We start from the raw sequence: 18,284 nt of genomic DNA, 5'->3' as shown, positions 1-18,284 counted from the left end.
AAAGGAAAGGGAAAGGAAAGGGAAAGGAAAGGGAAAGGAAAGGGCAAAGGAAAGGAAAGGAAAGGAAAGGGGAAAGGAAAGGAAAAGGGAAAGGAGAGGAAAGGGGAAAGGAGAAAGGAAAGGGGAGAGGGGAGAGAAAAGAAAAGGGGAGGGGAAAGGAAAGGAAAGAGGAGAGGAAAGGAAAGGGGAAAGGAAAGGAAAGGGGAGAGGAAAGGAAAGGGGAGAGGAAAGGAAAGGGGAAGAGGAAAGGAAAGGGGAGAGGAAAGGAAAGGGGTGAGGAAAGGAAAGGGGAGAGGAAAGGAAAGGAAAGAGGAAAGGAAAGGAGGAAACTTTTCTTGAGGCCCTACTTCTTAAAGGTGCCCCCACCTCCCAACAGGGCCACTGTTAAACACGTAGGTCCTTGAAGAGCTTCCAACACCAAGCCAAGGCAGCCTAGAACTGTAGTATTCAAAATGACAAAGTGTGTGCATTTAATGTGACACTGAGTTCTTTTCTTTTTTTCAATGAAGCAATTTTTAAGCAGATATTTATTAAGCATGCATTTTTTGCAATTTATTTATTTATTATATATAAGTACACTGTAACTGTCTTACGACACACCAGAAGAGGGCATCAGATCCCATTACAGATGGTTTTGAGCCACCATGTGGTTGCTGGGGTTTGAACTTAGGACCTCTGGAAGAGCAGTCAGTGCCTCTTAACCTCTAAGCCATCTCTCCAGCCCGATACTGAGATCTTTATGTGCTGCTTTCATGTTGGTTTTAGGAAGTGCGAAGGATGTTAACATGAAAGACGTGGAGTTCACATTTATAATCCCAGTACCTGGGACGCTGTGCTGGGACTAGTGATGAGCAGTCAAGTCCAGCCTGGGCCAGAGTGAGCGAGCCTCTGGCTCAGCGAAAAGGGGGAAGAAGGAATATTGAGAAATTTTAAGGATAATTGAAACATTAATTGTAGAAAGTATGGTTTGGACTGGAGAGTTAACTTAGCAGTTAAGAGAAATGGCTTTTCTTCCAGAAGACCCTGGTTCAATCCCTGTGACCCACATCCTCACAACCATCTGTAAGTCCAGTCCAAAGAAGCTGATGTCCTTTTCTGGTCTCTTGGGCACCCACATACATGTAATACATGGACATACTTGCAAGCAAACTACCATATATATTTAAAATATAAAATTAATTAAAAAAAACAAAATATAGATTTGGTTTTTAGACTTTATTTTGTGGGTAGTGAGTGAGAGATGAGTCTATTCCATGATACTAACTTAATTTGTATTTAATTTTGTGCTTTGTTTTAATTTCAACAGAAATTGCCAACAAACATTTTCGTTTTGCAGAAATGCTTTACTATAAAGTATTAGAGTCTGTTATTGAGCAAGAACAAAAAAGATTGGGAGACATGGATTTATCTGTGAGTACAATAACTATGTATTGATCAACACAGAGAGACATAGCTCCATTCCACCCCACCCACCAACAAAAGGCCATTACAAAGAAAAGGTGTGTGCCTTTAGAAATTAGATTCGCACCTCAGGAAACATGTATGTGGGGGTCCTCTGACCTTATCCTAACAACATAAGGTGTGCGGAATGGGATAGAGGGGTGATTCTCATTGTAGCAGGCAATGCATGGTAACACACATTTTAGAATAGGAGGACTCCGTAGATGTGTTAATTACTCCTTTGTTGTTGTGATAAAATACAATGATCAAAGCTACTTACAGCAGAAAGAGTTTATTGGGGCTTAAAGTTGCAGGGGACTAGAGCTTATGCTGGCTGAATGAAGGCATGGTGACAGGAGCAGGAAGCTGAGGGCTCACATCTGCAACAGCGAGCACAGGCAGAGAGCAAACTGGGCATGCCTTGAGGCTTGAACTGTCAGGCCCACCCCAGTGACATACGTGGTTCAACAAAGCCACAGATTTCCTAAATCTTCCCCACATAGCACCTAAAACAGTACTTCCAAAAGGGACCACGTGTTCAAACACCAGGTCTTCTTCTTCTTCACACATTCTTGTTCAAACCACCCCAGCATTCGAGCATTTAAATCCTCAGGTTTAACTTTAACCGAGTTGTTTAATAACACAGAGATTTTATAAGCCTATAAAGTGGAGGAAAACACTGAATGTTGGCTTCACCACAAGCTCTCAGTCCTTCTTCTGCTAAGATGATGATTTTTCTTATTTTCTAAGCAAGAACTATAACCAGCTAGGCACCCTGGCCTGCCCCGTTAATCCTACCTGCTTTGGAGACTGAAGGAGAATCACTATTTCAGGACCTGCCTGGGCTTTGTAACAAATTTGACGCCATCTTGTGAAACTTTATGAGACCCTCTCTAAAACTAAAATAAGATAACAAAATACCTGAGAAGGGCCAGGGATGAACTGCATTTCATTTGACTACTTAGCAATACTTGGAAAGTATCATAAAAACAAAAATCCAAAAAGAAGTTTAATAAAGCAATAAAGTATCTTATAAATGCTAATGTTTTACAGTTATACATAATTTTATGTGGCATTTAAAACAGTCTCTTACAAAGATGAATCTAGAGGAAATTGGAAATGTTCTATTTGTGAAATTAGGCTAGGGATATAAACCATGATATTCAATCACTCAGTCGTATATGAAAGTACCAAGGTATACCTCCTGGTCACCCAGAGCTGTTTCACATTCATCTAAGAAAGAACTCTTTATAATTAAGAATGCTAATTTTAGAGCTGAGGAAGTGACTCAGCAGTTAAAAGCACTGAGTGCTTCTGCAGAGGACCTGGGTTCAATTCCAAGCATCTGTATGATAGCTTATGCCTCCTAACTCCAGGTCCAGGATATCTGACGCCCTCTTTTGGCTCAACAGGTACCCTGGTCCCAGAGAGCATTGCACGGAAACCATACAGGTGAAACACTCAGACCTGCAAAATAGATAATTTAAAAAGACAGTGCGAATTTTTAAAATGACATTTTAAAAGTTATACAATTGGCCAGTAGTTAAACTTGAATTTTTGTGACTGTCTATATTCAACTCTTTTTTTTTTCTTTTATTAAAATTTGAGACAAGGTCTTACAATGTAGTCCACATATACCTTGTACTTAGTATAACCCTCACTGGCCTTGAATGTCTTCCTGCCTCAGCCTCCCAAATGCTGTGATTACAAGGACAGACTACTATGCCTGACTTACAGTTCCTGTTTTGTTTTATGTTTAGATTTTAGTTTATCCGTGGGTTTTGCCTGTATGTTCATGTGCACCATGAGTGTGCCTGGACTTCAAAGGTCAGAAAAGGGGGTTAGATCATCTGAGAGCAGAGTTATAGATGGCTGGGAACTGAACCCAGGTCCTCTGCAGTAGTAACAAATGCTCTTAACCACTGAGCCATCTCTGCACCCACATACATATGTATATATTACATATACATGTGTGCATATACACATATACATATATGGTTGCATCTGGCTATATGCACTAATGGGTTGCTTTATGACTTGACTTTGTGTGTGTGAAACACATACTGGATAGCATGTAAACCATAGCAGTAGTTTAGGGACTAATATTAAACAGGTTCCTGTCTATTCATCTAAATAACTTAATTTTTTTCATATGGTAAAATGTACTTAAAACATTTTAATCATCTTGAAAGTTATATTTCAAGGTCCATTAGCGTGGTTGTATTCATTATCCCCACCTCACACCCGCTGAAGACTGATTTCCCACTTGCCTCCTCTCTGTCCCTCCGCGTACCGTCTTCCAGCCTTTGGACTCTACCCAATCTCCGTTCCTTAGGTAGATAGAATCATATTATATTTGTCCTTTTATGTTTGAGTTGGTTTTCTTTTCACTGTTTATCCATGTTCTAGAAAGTTTTACAGCTTCTTTCCTTGTGTTTAAGCCTTTTATTTGTGACTCGTTGGTTGATAGACATCTGGACCATTCTGCCTTTGGCTGTTGTCAACAGTGCTGCAGTGAACACTGGTGTGGCAGGCACGTGTTTCTTCCTTGGATCAGCACTGGCGCGCTATCAGACAGTGGTTCTGGAGATTGGACCCAGAACCTCATGTAGGCCAAGCCAGTGTTCTCCCACAGAGCTCCGTCCCTAGCCCCATCCAGTAATCCTAGGTTTAATTTTCTGAGCAGCCGGCACCCTGTCCTTCATAGCGGCCTTTCATCATCTCATTTCCATTCCCAGCAGCAACACAGAGTTTACAGTTCTCTCACATCCTCAAAACAGTAGTTGTCATTTTTAAAATACCTTCAACCAAGTGTTTCATAGCATACGCCTTCGAAAGGCCTTGTATGCTCCTTTAATCTTTAATAAGAAGATGAGTGCAATCAAACTGACTGGCTATGGAATGTGTTTTCAGAGCAGGCTTCAGTTTCTAATGTGACTTTGTTTTCTAGGGTGTTCTGGAACACGATGCGTTCCACAGGTCACTCTTGGCCTGCTGCCTTGAGGTGGTTGCTTTTTCCTATAAGCCTCCCGGGAACTTTCCATTTATTGCTGAAATATTTGATGTCCCACATTATCATTTTTATAAGGTATTTAAAATTTATACTGGTGATTATGAGACTAACCTTGTTATCTACTTTGCTCACATTAAACATATAAACCTATTAAAAATTTAATCATCTCTGCACGGAGAACACAGGAGAGTCTGTGACCTGTGTAAATTCCTGTAATATACAGTAGCACGGCAGATCTCTTTTGCCTGAAAAATTCAGCCTGATTTTTTTCCATCCTCTGCCAAAGGACTCCAGAATATGATGATTGAAGCGCTAAGCCAGGGGTCGGGGGCAGATGGAAAGCTTAGGCAGGAGAATTGCAGACTTGAACTGGGCTACAGAGCAAGGGCTCTCGGAAAGGAAAGAAAGGTACGGAGGGGTAAAAAGAGGGGATGCTGGGACTGGAGAGATGGCTCAGCAGTTAAGAGCGCCTCCTGCTCTTGCAAAGGAGCTGAGTTCAGTTCCCATTCCCCACGTCAACTCCAGGTCCAGGAGACCTGAAACCCATTTCTGACCTCCTTCCCATCCATACACAGGACATAAACACACACACACACACACACACACACACACACACAGAGGTAGAAATAAACCTTCATTAAGAAGCAGCATTCATGTCACTACTGTTATATAGCTTGTATATGTCCTTATTTATGAAAGTTTAATATTGGAGAGATCTTTCAGGAAAAAAAAATTAGTTTTCTATCATCCTACTTATTTATTTTTTGAGACGGCATCATCTAGACCAGACTGGCATCAAACTTAAGGATAACTTGAAACTTTTGATTCTCTTGCCTCTACCTCCTGAGAGCTAGGATTACACGCATGAGCCCCCACACTCTGCTTATGGTCAGAGACTATTAGTATTTTTGTGTTACTGATACTGGAACATGAGCCCATAGCCTTTAGCATTCAAGCACACACACTATTTCTGAACTATACATCCATCTCTTAAATAAAAACCTAAGAGTACTGTTTTCAGGTTCAATGTATAAGGTATATTTTGTATGAAGTATTTTGTGTTATTTATATGTGTAGATTATTTGCAAAAGCTATAAAAGGATGAACAGCTTGTTACACATGACTTTATTAAACTTGTAACTTCTGACAAACTATGTGAATAGTTTGAAAATAATGCTTCACTTTGCTTTTATACTTTTGAATGCGCAATCATTGGAATTGCTACTCAAATAAACTGGGCACTTTCTTTATTATAGGTAATCGAAGTGTTTATTAGAGCAGAAGATGGTCTCTGCAGGGAAGTGGTCAAACACCTCAATCAGATTGAAGAACAGATTTTAGACCATTTGGCGTGGAAAACCAAGTCCCCACTGTGGGACAGAATTAGAGATAATGAAAACAGAGTTCCTACATGTGAAGAGGTTTGTGACAATATCTTCACGTCTTTCTATAAGGGAAGCACATCAATATTGTTTATAGCCCTATGCTACAGAGAGTGGCTTAGAGCTGGGTGGGGTCTGCCCTTTGCAGGGCTTTGCAGTGTGGTTAATGGTTTATTCCTGTATCAAAGAGGAACCTGTAACTACCTCAAGGTTTCCATGACAGTGAAGATTGAGGCTGCTATTCTAACCCTCTGAATCATAAGGTACACTGGCTCAGACATTGTCTCCATATTGGTTTTGAATCTCTTAAGACTAAGAATTTTAGCTTTAATAATTTTATTAAGAAATGACTAATTGCACAAACATTGTTTCCTTTTGCTTTAGACTATTACTGTCTGTCTCTTTCTGTCTTTCTTTTTCTTTGTCTTCCTTTCCTTTCCTTTTTGAGACAGGGTTTCTCTGGGTAGCCCTGGCTATCCTAAAACACACTCTGTAGACCAGACTTGCCTCTGAACTCAGAGATCCGCTTGCCTCTGCCTTACAAGTGCTGAGATTAGAGGTGTGCACTGCCTTACTGTCTTTCTAGTGAAATGTTTTTTGATGGTTAAGATCTTGTGCAAACGATTCTTTATAGGTCATGCCACCTCAAAACCTAGAGAGAACAGATGAAGTTTATATTGCTGGCTCTCCCTTAACCCCGAGAAGGGTGGGTGAAGTTCGTGCTGACGCTGGAGGACTTGGAAGAAGTAAGTTTCAAATACATAGGGGTATATTTTGGAGTCTTGAATCTATATACTTAAATTCCATCTAAACATGTAAGTAAAATTAATAGGCTATGCAGAGCAAAGAAGATTCTGTGTCCTTTAGTGACATAGTGATCACTTAAAAATGCTTCTTTGTGTGCAGGAGGGTTGGCACGAGATCTTGTGTAGCCCAGTGAGACAGGATGGCTCCGTGAGGGGGACATGTTCAGCCTCATCACTGGAGTTGGGCTGCACTACTTAGGGTAATGTGGCATTGCTGCTGGCCCAGGAAACAGGAAATCTGGCTTATGTTTTGGCTCACTCCTTAGATGACTGCCTAGGTGCAAGGTTCATATTCACATGAGGGGGTCTGTCTTCCTTGACTTTCTTTTTGTTTTCCCCCTGTTGTTTGAGATTAAAGCCAGGGCCTCCCAAATATAAAGTACACATCCTACTCCTGAGTACACAACAGTTCCACAACTATTTTCAAAGATCAGTTTATATATGTATGAGTATATATGTATATATATGTATGTGTATATGTGTGTATATATGTATATGTGTATATATGTTTATATAATCATGTGTATATATATGCATGTGTATATATATGTGTGTGTATATGTATGTGTGTATATGTATGTGTGTATATATATGTGTACATATACATTATACATTATATATGTGCATTATACACATGCATATGCGTATATGTATGCATATGTGTATATGTACAGGTACACATATACATATACACCCCTCACCCCCCGGCCATCTCCGAATCTATTAGAACATTGCTAATGCTAAGTCCATTTTATTATGTGCTTGAAAGGCGTTAACTATAAATGGATCAGTTTTAAAATCAAGTTTACTCTAAGTCAGTGCCTACTCAGTAAATATAGACGATACAGGCTGTGGTGGCACACCTCTAATCCCAGCACTCAAAGGCTAAGATAGGAGGATCTTAACTTTAAGTCCAGTCTGATTTAGCTATAGAAGACCCTGTCTCAAAACAATAAAGAACAACAGAAAACAAAACTAACCAATTAAATGCTTTTTGAAATCGTTCTCATTTAAAAATTGATTTTAGATTCATGTTAAGACTATTTTGCCTGCCAGTATGCCTGTGTACCATGTATGGCTGGTGCCTGCAGAGGGCAGAAGGTGTTGGATCCACCGTAAGTGGAGTTATGGATAGTTGTAAGCCACCATGTGGGTGCTGAGACCCAAGCCTGAGTCTCCTGCAAGAGCAGTGCTCTTACCTGCTCAGGTACCTCCAGCCTTCCCTCAGGTTTGAAAGAACAGTCATGGTTTAACTACTTTTCAAACAGACTCGTCTTAGCTCTGATAAGCTGGCCTTTTTCAGTCTGGATTTTGTAGTCTGAATTAAAGGCTGACATCCAACTTCATTTTTTTTTGTCCTTGCTATGTCTCCCTTTAGTTAGGAAAATCTGCATGGTGCTGGTTCCAAAACCCTGTCCCAGGCTGTCTAGCTTCTTGTAATCCAGGGAATGCTAAAACACAGCTTTCAGAATTCACTCTTGTTGAAGCCCTGCTGATCTCCCTACTTTTATTTTTAAATTTGAAAGAGGTACTGGTACACAGGTCTTGGTGGACCAGGTGGACATGGGAAAAAGGAATAATTATGATTCAAACATGTACACATTAGTAAGAATCCTTAAACTAAGCCATAACACTTAGTTTTTGTTTAGGGTGACTAAGAAAAAAAACAGTTGTTTCAGGCATGGTGGTGCATACCCCTTAATCCCTGAACTTGGGAGGCAGGAGCAAGTGTATCTTTGTGAGTCTGAGACTAGCTTTTGCTAAATAGTGAGTTCTGGGATACCCAGAGCTACCTAGAGAGAACTTGTCTCAAAAAAAAAATGTTTAAAAAAGAATGTTAATAGTTTTACAATGCTGTATATATGTATTTTAAAATGGCTAATGCTGATAATGTTATTTTTATATTTTGCAACAATTCAAAAATTATTTTATAAAACCATTGAATTATATAACTGAAGTGAACGAAATGTGTGGCATATGAGTCCTATCTCAATAAAGCTGTTTAAAACTAAGTCTATGAAATCTAAACCATACATGTCTGCCTACTGAAGCCTATGGGATGTTAGTAATCTTCCCTTTGTGGAAAAAGGCTGATGATCATTCATAGACAGCTGCAGGAGAAAACCTCAGGATGGAGGCACATTGTCCTGTCTCCTGGCCAGGTCACGTCTCTGTTAAAATGTGAATATGGGGAGAAAGTAAACCAATTCTTTAAATGGCCTCTTCATCAAAGTCCTACCAGAGGACAAGGTGGCCGGGGACAAAGCCTTGCTTCATTTATGGGAAGGAAATCCAGGAAGAAAGCAGCGCGAGGCAGAGTATTTCCTTTGTAAAATGCTTTCAGTTGGCACTCCACTAGAATAAATATGGGTGTACCGTGACTTCTGTGCATTTTATTTGCTTTTAAAATTCTGAAGTGTTCGAAACACTGAATTCCCTTTTGGACAAGAGCTTAGAAGTCAGAACTATCTCTTTGTTAAATAGTCTGATTTCTTTTGCTCGTAGGTATAACATCTCCAACCACATTGTATGACAGATATAGTTCCCCAACAGTCAGCACCGCTAGAAGGCGACTATTTGAGAATGATAGTCCCTCTGAAGGAAGCACATCCGGGCGCGTCCCCCCACAACCCCTAGTCAACGCTGTCCCCGTGCAGAATGTATCTGGGGAGGCTGTTTCTGTCACACCAGTTCCTGGACAGACCTTGGTCACTATGGCAACAGCCACTGTCACGGCCAACAATGGACAAACAGTGACCATTCCAGTACAAGGTAAGGAAGGGTAGACTTAGGGATTGAGTTCTCTGGCATTTGTCAGAAAGTCACCCAAGATTTGGAAAGCATCAATCTTTCCAAATGTAAGTCTAAGATAACAATGGAAGGTGGGGAGGAAAGAAATGAACCGTCATGTCACCATTCTTTTCTTCCTTGTAACAAACTGCAGGTATTGCCAACGAAAATGGAGGGATAACATTCTTCCCAGTCCAAGTCAATGTCGGGGGCCAGACACAGGCTGTGACTGGCTCTATCCAACCCCTCAGTGCTCAAGCTCTGGCTGGAAGTCTGAGTTCCCAACAGGTGACAGGAACAACTTTGCAAGTCCCTGGTCCGGTGGCCATTCAACAGATCTCCCCTGGTGGACAACAGCAGAACCCAGGCCAGCCGTTAGCCAGCAGCAGTATCAGGCCACGGAAGACTAGCTCCTTATCACTTTTCTTTAGAAAGGTAATTTTTCATGCACCCTTGTGCAGCACAGGCTGGGGAAGTGTAAGCATCAAACAGGGCTTGAAATATTCTTATCTCTGTTAGGTTTACTACTTAGCCGGTGTCCGCCTTCGAGATCTTTGTACAAAACTAGATATTTCAGATGAACTGAGGAAAAAAATTTGGACCTGCTTTGAATTCTCTATAATCCAGTGTACTGAACTTATGATGGACAGACATCTGGACCAGTTGTTAATGTGTGCCATTTATGTGATGGCAAAGGTAAGAACTATTTTCAGTACTGGAAAGGCAATGACACTCCTTTGTTACCTGAACATTTTTAAATAGCTACTCACCGAGTCTTATATCCCAAATATGTGCTATCGGCAGAGCTTTAGAATTTTATAGTATTTTTTATCCATCTATTTTTTTATGCATCTATTAACAGACATGTGGATTATTTCTGGCAGTTATGAACAACACTGCTGTATGCATTGTGGGTGATATTTTGTGTAGACACAAGCTTCCATTTCTTTCAGAGTAAATATCTAGGAATGGATCTGTGGATCACATGGGAACTGTACATTTAAACACTAAGGAACTGCCATTTCAAATTGGGGTTCCATACTTTTATAATCCTATATGTGATATATAAAGTTCTTAATTTCTCATCACTACTTAAAAGAGATTTATTATATGTTTGGAGATGGGGGAGGTTTTGCCCTGAGAATTCACTGCGGAATTTGAGCTCTGGTATCATGAAGCGTTACCATGTCTTCTGCATTTCTGACTTTTCATGAGTCCTCTTTGCATGTGGTGTAAGGTTCAAGTTGGCCTCACCTTTTGTGTTGCTTTCTGGCTGCCCCGCCATAATATAAGCCACGTCTCCTCACTGAAGGCTTTGGCATGTTTGGGGAATCAGTTCTTACAGACACATGGGTTGTGTCGAGACCGTCTCTTTGATTATGCTGATCTGTGTCTGTCACACGTAGTACTGTATACTCTCAATGACTCTTGCTTTTTTGTTTTGAAATTGGGAAATATGAATCCTAATTTTATTTTATTGTAGATTATTTTAGCTATTCTGAGTCCCTTGGAATTCCATAAAAATTTTAGAATCAAGTTGTCACTGTCATAAAAGAATCACATGAAAATCTATAGGTCAATTTGGGGCTAAATTCCGTCTTCATTCAACATGGCATGTTTTCACACTTGTTTAGGTCTTCCATCTTTAGCAATGATTCATGCTTCAGAACATAACTCTCACGCTTGTTATTTTTCCTGTCGGTTTTGATGGTATTGTAAATGTAGCTGTTTTGTTTTTGATGTACTCATTGCAAGAGTGCAGAAAACAGTTGAGTTCTGTACCTTGACTTAATATTCAGCAACCTTGCTAAGATGTTTTTTTGTGGGGCAGGGATAGAACCTGGGGCTGTTAACATGCTACACAAGCTCTCTACACTGAGCTCAGTCTCCAGTCCTGAGCCTCTTACAGAGGGTTGGTTTTGCTTTTTAAAGATTTATTTATTTATTATATGTAAGTACACTGTAGCTGTCTTCAGACACACCAGAAGAGGGTGTGTCAGATCTCATTACCAATGGTTGTGAGCCATCACATGGTTGCTGGGATTTGAACTCAGGACCTTCAGAAGAGCAGTCATTGCTCTTAGCTGTCGAGCCATCTCTCCAGCCCCCTCTTGCAGAGTTTTAAGCATATTTTGTGTCAACTATTTTTATGTGCAGATTATGCAGTCTTAATAGTTCTACTCTTACTTGTACAAATTCCATTTATTTCTTAATTACCATGGTTAGAATATCCAGTACAATGTTAAAAGCAGAAATCCTTGTATGCTTCCTGGTCTTACTGAGAAAATAGTTAGTCTTTCGCTATTGGAATGTGGCATTTAATCTCTCCCCCAACTCCCCTGTAACCTCAGATAGACCGCTTTCACCCAGTGAGAGTTTTAGCTTACTGACTGTTGTTTCATAAAAAGGTGTTGGATGTTACAAAAGGCCTTTTTCCGTATTCATTCTGGTTTTGATGTGCTAATGATGTATACTACATTAGTTAGATTTCATCTGCCTTCCCTTTGCAAATCTCTTTTACTCATAGTGACAATTCTTGATTTCATGTTCGGTTTACTAGATTGTTGAGGAATTTTGTGCTTATTCACAAGCTGTTGACTGGGATTTTATTGCATGGCTTTGTCTGATTTTGTTCCTGGGATAAACCTGGCCTTTTAGAAAGATAATTGTTTCCTTTTATTCTCTGTGAAGTTTGCTATTAGCCAAGAAATTCCTGGAGCCTGGTCTTTCCTTTGTGGGTAATGCATTACTGAACGCACTGTCTGTCTCCCCTGAGATAAGGACTTGTAATCTTTCTTTTTCTTTTTTTTTTTTTTTTTTTTTTTTTTTTTGTCCTTTAAGATCTATAGTAAAGTCCTCTTTCATTTCTGATTGTAGTAATTTGAGTTATTTTTCTTGGTCAATCTAAATAAAGGTTGGTAAAGTTTGATAATTTCTAAGACTGCTTGATTTCATTTATTATCTCTATTAGGATATACCCTATTTTTTCTTCTTTCAGCTTACTTTGTCCTTTTAAATTTTTTCATTTATTTGGTGTGTGTGTGTGTGTGTGTGTGTGTGTGTGTGTGTGTGTACACGGGGCCAAAGAACAGTTTCTGGGAGTTGGTTCTGCCTTCCTTCAGGTCATTAGCCTTGCATCTAACATTTTTACCCACTTTACGTTACAGGATCTTGGATTTTTTTTTTCCTAGTGCATTGGATAATTAGGTATATATATTTAGTATATAATACTACATATATATTTAGTATTATATTTTCTCAGTGTCTTTAAAAATAGTATCTCAGTATCCTTTGTAAATATGACACTAACTACAAAGGCAGGCATTATATTAACTACATCTCAGAACTTGGCATCAGGTATGTTTATCTCAAATTACACTTGATTTTCATGACTTCTATTTATCTTGCATGTTCTGCAGAACCATGTGACTTCCAGTTTTGTGAGTTTCTCAGACTTCTCTCTGTTGCTGATTTCTAATTTCATTTCATCGTCTGAAAAACACTTTTATGTATTCCTTTCCTTTTAAATGTATGCAGGGTTTTCGTTTGCTTGACGACAGGGTCTCATATATCCCTGACCAGCCTCGGGTGTCCTGCATCCCTAGTGCTAGAGTTGCAGGTCTATATAGCCATGCCAGTTCGACCCAGTGCTGGTGACTGAACCCCAGACTTTGGGCATGACAGTCAAGCCCCACACCAGCTGAGCGCTGTCTCTAGCCTCCCACACTTGTTTAGGTGAATGCTCTATTGCTATCATGAGAATAGAATGCTTCCTGGATGTTTGTTAGGTCAAGTTGTTTTGTTTTCGCTTTGATCTTCTGCCTAGATCTGCCATTGTTCAAAGTTCTGTATTGAAATCTCTAAATATTTTTAGGTTGTCTATTTTACCCTTTTCTGCAATGGAGATCATGTTTTGTACCCTGCCCTTATGTTTATTACCTGTAGTTTTTGATGGGATGATCCTTTTGAAGTGAACTAATTCTTCAGTAAGATTTGTGTTGGTTTTTAAAGCCTACTTTACAGCTTTCTTTTGACTACTGATTAAGTGAACATATCTGTTGTTTACTGTCAAATAATCTGTCTCCCAAGACAAGAGAGTGTGATGTTCCCCAGTCTTGCGGCCTTCTAACATATCGTGCTTACTCCACGTTTGTTACTGACTCAGCTCCGTCTGTGTGCCTGGTTTCTATGTATCTTACACACACATACACACACACACACACACACACACACACACACACACCATTCTCTGTATAGCTCTATTCCTCCAGATTTGCTTTCTTTTGAATTGGGTATTTTCTATTGGAAATTTGTAATGTGTTCTGGTTTTGCTATATATTCATTCTCACATAAACAGACACACACACACACACATACTTTAACATCTCTGAACCTAGCTTCAAATTTACAACAGTGAGATATACATACCCTCTTTCCCCCTTTATCTTTTTGTGCTGGTACTGTTTATATATATATATATAATTCATTCCACTGGAAGTACTGCAAGTCCCATTACCTTGAGTCAATGGTATGACTTTTAAAGGAGGCAGGAAAAGGCATGTGTATATTTATAGCTGCTGTTACGTTAACCTTACTTACATTTCTGCTTCTTATTGGTTGCTGTGGATTTAAGTAGCATGTGCAGTCACTTGTCTAATGCCCTATCCACCTCCTTTTTACATACTTGGTAAATGTATATTTCTGTTGCAGCTGTAACAATACATCATACAGTTTTATTCAACTGCTCTTAATTAAGAAGAAGAATGTGCATTTACCACCCTTGCAATACATTAGTCAATACTTCACAAGTCTTCTGCCCTTTTTCATGCGTATTTGTGTTATATCTGTTTTCAGCACTTGGTTGCCTTCCTGTGGGGGCTGCTCTTAGTAGCAAACTGTTTGTTCACGTCTGAAGAATGTTTTGCAGTGCACAGGATGTTTTTCTTTCTGACCATTCTGAGTCTGTGCTTCTACTTGTTGAGTTTCTGATGAGAAGCTCTTACCTTATTGGACTTTCCCTGTTTTGATGCATCTTTACTATAATATACCTGATATGGATCTCTTAATCCCATCTACCAGTTCTTGCTCTTTCTGATGCATACATTAATGTTTTAAAGTAAACTTGGGTGCTGTCACCCCTTTTTACCCCAGCATCCTGCTCTGTAGCCCACGTGGCCTAAAACTCTTGCTCCTCCTGGTCCTGCCCACCGCTGCCCAGCTTGGCCCTCAGTTCTTTGAACCTCTTCTCTTGTTTCTCTGCCTCTACCCCTTCCAACACTCTGGCTCCATGAACAGTGATATGCTAACTGTAGTCCTACAGTTTACTGAGGCTGTTTCTCTCTTTTTTTTTTCTGTTCTTCAGACAATAGACTTCCTCCTTAGATAAGTGTGTTTTGTTTTCTCCTTTGTGAGTTCAGATCTAACAACTTCCACTTGTAGTTGTTTTTCAGTTTAGCTATTGAGCTTTTCTCTTCCAGGTTGTGGTTTACATGCTGGCCTCCTTCCTAAAGTTCAGGTTTTCCTGAATAGACAGTTGTTCATTTACTCTACGGGTCTTTCAGCCGGGCAATCCCAGCACTTGGGAGGCAGAGGCAGGTGGATTTCTGAGTTCGAGGCCAGCCAGGACAGATAGGGCTACACAGAGAAACCCTGTCTGGGGTGGGGGAGGCGGTGGGGGGGGGGAACCAAAAAACCCAAAACACTACTCTACCGTCTTTGATTATAGTAGCAACAGGTCGACTGAGCAGCTCACTGTCAGGCCTGATGAGGCTCTAAGCATTCTCACTGTTTGTAGGTCACTAAAGAAGACAAGTCCTTCCAGAATATCATGCGTTGTTACAGGACTCAGCCACAGGCCCGGAGCCAGGTAACCTTGGTTTTTTCTCAGGGCTGAAAGTGCAGCCTAAGTCTGTGATGAATTAAACAAAGGAAATAGCTATAGTTAGTTCTGTACCTTTCCCCCCCACCCCACCCCCCGCGGAGTCACAGCAGGAATCTAAGGGGATTGGCTATTTTCATTTTTTACACTGCTGGCATACAATTTCATGCAAGTTATTTAAAGTCCTCTTCCCTCAAAGGCAATGATGTGAAATATTTTTATGTATATGGTATATTACCTGCATGTCTATCTGCACCACATGGGTGCCTGGTGCCCTCAGAGGCTAGAAGAGGGCATTGGAGCCTAAGAACCTGAAGTTACAAACTGCTGGAAGCCATCATGTGGGTGTGGGGAATCAAACCTGGGTCCTCTAGAAGAGCAGCCAGTGCTCTTAACCGCTGAGCCATCTCTCCAGCCCTGACATTTTCTTTTCCTTTTCTTTATTTTTATTTATATGCCTACACTGTAGCTGTCTTCAGACACATACATTGGAGGGTATTGGTTCCTATTACAGGTGGTTGTGAGCTGGGAATTGAACTCAGGACCTCTGGAAGAACAGGCAGTGCTCTTAACCACTGAGCCATCTCTCCAGCCCCCCATGACATATTTCCTAATTCAGAGAATTGTGAACTCGATATAAATTTAGAAGTTACCTGATTTTTATGTCACTTTTTAGTCTGGTTTAATAAAGCACAGAAATAAACTAAGACAATGAATGGTAAAGTAGATTTTTAATTTTCATGTAATGTTGACTTAGTTTATTACTATGCTTTATTAAAGCAGACTGTCACTAAAGTGACATAAAAATCAGTCAATGAAAACCAAGAATGTTGTCAAACCTTTGTTTTAGGCCTGCCCAATGCCTAACGTGGCTGCAGCTCCTAACAGTCCCTGAAGACAGCTATCACTGTGTGGATTTCTGTGAGAACCAAGTACCATATGCTAAGGTCCTACCACCTAGTATGTATTCAATAAATGCTAGTTGGCATCTCTTCCTCTTTAAAGGTTTACAGAAGTGTCTTGATAAAAGGGAAAAGAAGAAATTCTGGCAGCAGTGAGAGCAGAAGCCATCAGAATTCTCCAACAGAACTAAATACAGACAGAGGTAACGAAGATGGGTCTTTATGAACATCTATTTTTAGGCAAAGAAGACTAAGAATTATAAAATATAGAAGTAGTTTATTCTCAAACAATTTGTTGAAATAAACTAAATTTAGAGGCCAGTTCTTTATTCCAGTGCTTTGAGACACATAGAAAGTACCATGTTTCAGATATGAATTTCCAGCCTGAATTCCAGAAAGAGATTGCCTATCAATTAGACCTGTGCTATATAAATGTTGTTCCTAGTTGTTGACCTAAACCTAGGTACAGGGTTCAGGTCCAAGAAACCTCCATGGAGTTTACTAATATAAACTACTCAGTAAACTTAGGCATAGCTATGATAATAGAAGAGTTATTAGTATTTTAAGCTGTGCTCCTTGGTATGGAGAACATAGCTCAAGATCCAGGAGTGGTGGCTTATGCCTGTAATCTCATTCCTACCATGTCTAAGGCAGGAGGATTATGAGCTCCAGACCTGCCTGGACTATAAAGTGAGACTGTCTCTCATTGGAAAATAAACACCACTGCCACCAAGGGCTGAGGAGATAGGCCAGTCAGGAAAGTATGTACTACACAAGGATGTGGACCTGTTTGATCCCTAGATTCAAGTGAGGCAAGCACTTGCAATCCTAGGTCTGGAGAGGCAGAGACAGTGGGATTACTGAGGTGTGCTAGCTGACCACCTAGTGCAGTTGGTGTGCCTCAGGTCCCATTGAGAGACCTTATCTTAAAAAACAGCTCCCAAGGGATGATACCCAAGGTTGGCCTCTATACAGATGTGTATCTTCATACACATGAATGACACACACCAAACCCTGAAGAATCAAAGTGCCTGCTTATTGCCACCGATGAGTTTCCCTTTTCCTAGTGAGGTGTCCTTTTTCAAACAATCCAGACCAGCACCCTTTGTTCTCTTGGCTGCAGCCAGTAGAGATTCCAGTCCAGTTATGAGGTCAAACAGCACCTTACCAGTTCCACAGCCCAGCAGTGCCCCTCCTACACCAACTCGACTCCCAGGTGCCAACAGTGACATTGAGGAGGAGGAGAGAGGAGACCTCATTCAGTTCTACAACAACATCTATAGGAAACAAATCCAAACATTTGCCATGAAGTACTCACAGGCAAACGTGCAGGTAAGTAGGTCAGGGTTAGGGTCACTGAGTGCTGCTTCTACAATCATTTGAGGTTTTCCATCATAAACTAGAGTTATAAGTAATTCTTTAACTAAAATTAAAAGTCTCCACTAAAGGAGACTAATCAACTACACTTTCTCTGTACATTGGTCACCTTATATATTAAACTGAGAATAGTAGTATATCTGTCTGTTGTGAGGAGTTAATGATGTAATGTATGAAATGCTTAACATAGGGGCTGAAGTAAACACCTACAAGTGTTAGCTGTTGGCCTGAGTCTCTGTAGTTTCTTTGATTGTTGCTGATCCATCACTGTTCAGCTTTCTAAAGGCTTCCAGTTGATTGTGCCACTTCACTCAATTAATGACTTTTAATACAACCTGGCAAAGACAGCTTATTCTCAAGATTACTTGTTTTGTTTTCAACAGATGGACACTCCTCCCCTCTCTCCCTATCCATTTGTAAGAACAGGCTCCCCTCGCCGAGTACAGTTATCTCAAAGTCATCCTATTTACATTTCTCCACATAAGAACGAAGCGATGCTTTCTCCTCGAGAAAAGATTTTTTACTACTTCAGCAACAGCCCATCAAAGGTAAGACTTCATAAATGGTGTTAACTCTAAAATGCTTAGCAGGCTAGGACTAGCTCTTGTGCATGTAAGAACTTCTGGAGCAGTGCATCTGCAGACCTCAGAAGGCTTAAGTCACGATGGGCAGAACCCAGGATCCACTGGGTTTGGA

General features: G+C 40.3%; 1 protein-coding gene across 2 annotated transcripts in view; it reads left to right on the top strand.

Moving 5' to 3' along the window:
• The window catches only part of Rbl2 (RB transcriptional corepressor like 2), a 51,115-nt gene that overhangs the window by 27,108 nt on the left and 5,723 nt on the right, over nt 1-18,284 (top strand). For both annotated transcript variants that reach the window (XM_052167215.1, XM_052167214.1), the window contains exons 11-21: nt 1,307-1,410; nt 4,391-4,528; nt 5,710-5,874; nt 6,470-6,581; nt 9,147-9,413; nt 9,586-9,866; nt 9,951-10,127; nt 15,226-15,297; nt 16,315-16,414; nt 17,335-17,543; nt 17,972-18,136. In XM_052167215.1, coding sequence (XP_052023175.1) covers nt 1,307-1,410; nt 4,391-4,528; nt 5,710-5,874; nt 6,470-6,581; nt 9,147-9,413; nt 9,586-9,866; nt 9,951-10,127; nt 15,226-15,297; nt 16,315-16,414; nt 17,335-17,543; nt 17,972-18,136 — 1,790 coding nt within the window. The remainder of the gene's footprint in view (nt 1-1,306; nt 1,411-4,390; nt 4,529-5,709; nt 5,875-6,469; nt 6,582-9,146; nt 9,414-9,585; nt 9,867-9,950; nt 10,128-15,225; nt 15,298-16,314; nt 16,415-17,334; nt 17,544-17,971; nt 18,137-18,284) is intronic.

The sequence above is a fragment of the Apodemus sylvaticus genome, chromosome 21 (assembly GCF_947179515.1).
Source record: "Apodemus sylvaticus chromosome 21, mApoSyl1.1, whole genome shotgun sequence".
NCBI classification, from domain to species: Eukaryota; Metazoa; Chordata; class Mammalia; order Rodentia; family Muridae; genus Apodemus; species Apodemus sylvaticus.
This window is presented reverse-complemented; position numbering and strand designations above follow the sequence as displayed.